This window comes from Rhipicephalus microplus, chromosome 9 (genome assembly GCF_043290135.1).
Source record: "Rhipicephalus microplus isolate Deutch F79 chromosome 9, USDA_Rmic, whole genome shotgun sequence".
NCBI classification, from domain to species: domain Eukaryota; kingdom Metazoa; phylum Arthropoda; class Arachnida; order Ixodida; family Ixodidae; genus Rhipicephalus; species Rhipicephalus microplus.
This window is the reverse complement of record NC_134708.1, coordinates 45,281,174-45,285,580: the sequence shown is the minus strand read 5'-3', so window position 1 is coordinate 45,285,580 and position 4,407 is coordinate 45,281,174. Positions and strand designations below refer to the sequence as shown.

The window sequence follows — 4,407 nt, the reverse complement described above, 5'->3', positions numbered from 1 at the left end:
GTAGGCTTGCCTTAGGAGCTCATGGGAATACACCAAATCAGGGAGTACAAGGTGATATGGGATGGACATCATTTGAGGGCAGGGAAGCTAGCAGCAAGATAAAATTTGAGAAGCGATTGAGAGAAATGGGGGAGGATCGAGCGTTAGGCTAGGAAGGTATTCAGCTACTTCTACAGGAAGAATCTCGATACAAAATGGAGGAAGCGAACCAGAAAATTGACTGGTACTACTTGGAAAACAGCAGGTGGCCAAAGAAAAAAGAATTATCGGTTAAGAAGAGAAGAAGGAAACTGACACCGATATGTGGAGAATTGGCACGATTAAGAAGTCCGCACTAGAGATCTATCAAACTTTTAAACAGGAAATTGCAAAGGAAAGGATCTATGATAATACTCGGAGTGGTTCTCTACTGTTTGAGGCCAGGACGAGAGTATTGTGAACCAAGGAGGTTTAAAAAAAACTTCTGGAGTGGAGGTCCCCTATTCACGCCTACGCAAGCGGGTGAAGCCGGGGAAACCGGTTGGCGGCCATCTTGCTCCAGGCAAGAGAGAGCCCAGACAACGTATCCAGCGCGCTTCCGTGGCGGCTTTTTCGAATGAAACGGGGCACTTAGTGTAATTAATTTCACTCGCATTTTTTTCTTCGTGTTAGATAAACAAGATCTGTACAAAGCCGTCAGTTACGATATTACACGTGAGCCGTACGCGATTACGTATTAGCGAATATGCATTACAAGGGTTAGCTGCTGTAAGTGCGGATTCGCTTGCAATTCTCGAAATGAGGCTCACGGTGGAAGCAACACAAGGGTATACGAGTTTTTATTCATTCAAGGCTTTATACAATTTCCAAAAGCACATACAATAAAACAGAAACAATTCACACGAAAACGGCCTGATTCCCAAGACGCAGGTTATATCAGGCAACTCTATAACAACACACTAAAATTGCAAAAAATATAGAATATACCAGCTGCTCCGCTTTGTTCAACGCTGGTTCTCATCTGTACCTTACAGATTTTTAAATATAATAGTCCTTGTCAGCTGGGTTCGTACCCCACTGCGCGAGTTCTTGCGGTTGATTTCTTTGGAAATGTGGTGAAGCCTGATTGTTATATACAGGTTGGCAATCTTTTTCGGAGATACCTGTTCCAAGATCGATGTAGCCTACCACTTTCTTCTCAACAAGCTGAACATGTTTTTTGATGGCCATGTCATCCTTCATGAGTGCTGCGATCAGGGGCTTGTCCTGGCTTTTGGCTAAATTTTTAATAAAATCAAAAGCCTCAGAGGTAAAACCCGGATCGCCATTTACAGATTTGTACCACTCACGCGGCAACGTACGTTGCGAAGGCAAAGCGTTGTTAAATTTCGACCGCACATACTCATACGCTGCCGCAGAGTAGTAGTGCAGAGTGAGTGCGAATGCACGTAGCTTTGGGGGGTACATCTTGTTTGTTTTTTCATGGGCTCGGACAAGAAGCTCTTGAATTTCAGGCGAGAAAGTTCCTTCAAAGACCTCAAGGCCTTTTTCTGACAAAAGTTTCCTATCTTTTAGCTCCTTGATCAAATTTTCTGACGCATCACACCGCTTGCTTAGCCTTCTTTTGGATTGCTGCAGTGTCTTAACTTTCTTCTTTAGTTGGAGAACCTCTTGTGCAGACTCCTCTGCCTTGGAACGGCACCAATCCTTCGCCGGCGAAGAAGGCTCAGATGGCATTTCAACCGCTGCCTCAGCACTGACGACAGGTGACAGCGCAGTCCGACACTTAGGGGCCTCTCGCTTTCTTTTCGCCTGCAAGAAAAAAAAAATCAGTTATTCTCCAAAGTTCAGAAGCCGGGTATAATGGTCCCACCCACTGCTTAGACTGACTAGAAACGGGATTACTACCTCGGGGATCTTTTTATAGTTTCGGTGTGGAAGTTTAGCGTGCCAGCGTGCCCGTATTTATGCACGCACAGTGAAAAAAAAAAAAAAAGTTGGACAAGTAAGTGTACGTGACGTGCGCTTTGTCAGAGAGTGGTGTGATTTTGAACAGCACGTAGGAAACGAGAAACTGTGCCTACACATTCGGAAATCTATAGCCTATTTACCGTAACAAAAATGTACATTCGTGATGGTACTCACTGGTTTCTGGAGATGCGCAGGGAACGCAGGAAAAATGGTAGGAATGCTCCCCGGTGGCAGTCTGGTCGTTTGGCCCGTCCTGTCAAAGCAGTTGGCTTCAAAGTGCTCCGAGCAGAGAACGTCCGCATCTTAGGCTCCCAGCCATCCCTCCGAACAGCACGCTGCCATGCGTCACGCAGCGTCTTGTCTTTCGGAAACCTGCGGTACCACACGCACAAAATAGGTTATTCAACTTCTACTCGCCAGCTGAAAAATGCTAATGAAAGTAAGTTTTCAGCTCAAACCGCGCTTCTCGAATGAGGTAGCGCGCCGAAGGAGACAAGCGATTGAAAGCGCTTTTTCCCGCGTACTTACACGTGAAAAGTGATTCCTGGCTTCTGCTTCGCACGATTAGTGCAGCCGAAGGCGACACACGAGCTCACCATAACGTCCGGAATCGTGTCAACTTCCTTTAGAACTGCACAAAATCCGCACAGAACAAAAGAACGAGGGACAAACGCGACAACTGTTGTTCAGTGGCGCGAACGGCGGGGGCCCAAACGACCGACGGCACGTTTTTTGCCTGGAGCAACATGGCGGCCGTCGGCGTCACCAGAGGGCAGGCGCTTCCACTCCAGAATTTTTTTTTAAACCTCCTTGTTGTGAACCAAGACATATCGGGCCAAACACGAAGGGGTAGACACGGTATGCAGTGCGTGTGGAGAGGAAGAGGAAAGTGCCGAACACTTGATAACGTTCCGTAAAGGGCTTTACCCTATAGTTCAGGATGATGGGGCAGAGTTTTTCAAATCACTGGGGTTTAGGGACAGGGAGGGCAAAACAGACTTTAAGCGGGTAGAATTAACTAGAAGGGGGTTATCTGACTGGTAGCTAAAGTCAAGGCACGAGTGAAAATTAAACGCTTCACTGCAAAGTACGAATCCTCAACCTCACTTTTTAAAGGAAAAAAATAAATCTACTTTTTGGTTCATTAAGTATTACGGCTTTGTGGCGCTAGCCACCGCCCGATATAAAGGGTACAGCCATATCTATCCATTCATCCATGCACGAACGCGCGAAATTCTTCTTGTCATGTTGCTGCTGGTGCCTCGCCACGTTTAAAATCAGTGTGTGACAGCTGCCATCTGATTTACTGTGAAGTTCGACGGCGCCATATGTACACTGCAACACCCTGAGATGTTAAAAGCTAAGTGGCGATGCAAAGAAAGGACGTGTATTGTGCCGCTGTGTCAAAGAAGTTATCGGTCGGACAAGGAAAATATGTCTTGTTGCCCGCATTAACGGATCCAGCACTGTTTCCTGAATGATAAAGTAGGATTAAGAGGGCAGACAGAAGGCTGAATCCGAATGCTGTCGCGTGAGAAAAGCATTCTGAGAGTGACTCCATCGAACTATCTTTCCGGATTAGGGTGAACGGCGTCGGGAACGAAACTGCCGTTTTGTCATAATTTCAAATATCAATCTTTATCTGAAAAATTGAAAATACCCCTTCGCATTTCATTCACACAGTTTTTCTCCCATTTCAACGTCGGACTCTCTTTCGAACAACGTTATAAGTATCATATGCGGCGAGTGTCAGATTGTTCATTGGCATGTTGTTACTCTTTGTTTTCACTTGAATCCCAATGGAATGCAGGCTGAGAGGTCGACCATTAGCATTATATCATCTGCGTACATCAATGCTGGTAGTGCCTGTTCAACGAGTTTTCTTTGTTTGACGAAAGAGAGGTTGACGCCCAGTCCACTTCCTTCTAATTTGTCCTCTATTCCTCTTAGGTACATCATGAATAACAAGGGAGACAGAGGGCACCCCTGCCTAAGCCCCCGTTTTACCTCTGTGGGCTTGGATACCTGTTTTCCCCACTTTATAAATACCTTGTTACTTTCATAGATAACCTTTAAAAAATTAGCGACTCCATCTTCCATACCTAGTGTGTCCAGTATTCCCCACAAGATCTATTGAACCACGCTATCCAAAAATGCTAGCCACAGGGGCCTGTGTTTGTTTCCTGCTATTTCGATGCACTTCGTCAGTGAGAACAGATTGTCTTCCAACCTACTTTAAGAAGCGCCCTCAAATGAGCTCAATTTGAGATAGCCAGTAGCAACAAAGGAAATGGAGGGGAAAAAATACGTGATGCGCTATCTGCTACTTCCTGTCCGAAGAAACGCACCGCCTTGATCTTACACAGTCAGGCTGTAATCGCTATAATCACAGCTGTGATCCAGCTGCGAACAGTTTACCGTGAGATGTGAATGGCGATAGCGACGTGCAATGAAGTG

General features: G+C 45.8%; 1 protein-coding gene across 1 annotated transcript; it reads right to left on the bottom strand.

Annotated features, from left to right (window-relative positions):
- Positions 1-469: 469 nt before the first annotated feature.
- LOC142771325 (uncharacterized) lies at positions 470-2,730 on the bottom strand. Its single transcript, XM_075872801.1, has 3 exons — positions 2,479-2,730; positions 2,125-2,322; positions 470-1,791 (listed from the first exon to the last, which is right to left on the bottom strand). The coding sequence occupies exons 1-3, from the start codon at positions 2,547-2,549 to the stop codon at positions 1,635-1,637; spliced, it is 426 nt and encodes a 141-aa protein (XP_075728916.1). The 5' UTR covers positions 2,550-2,730; the 3' UTR covers positions 470-1,634.
- Positions 2,731-4,407: the final 1,677 nt, after the last annotated feature.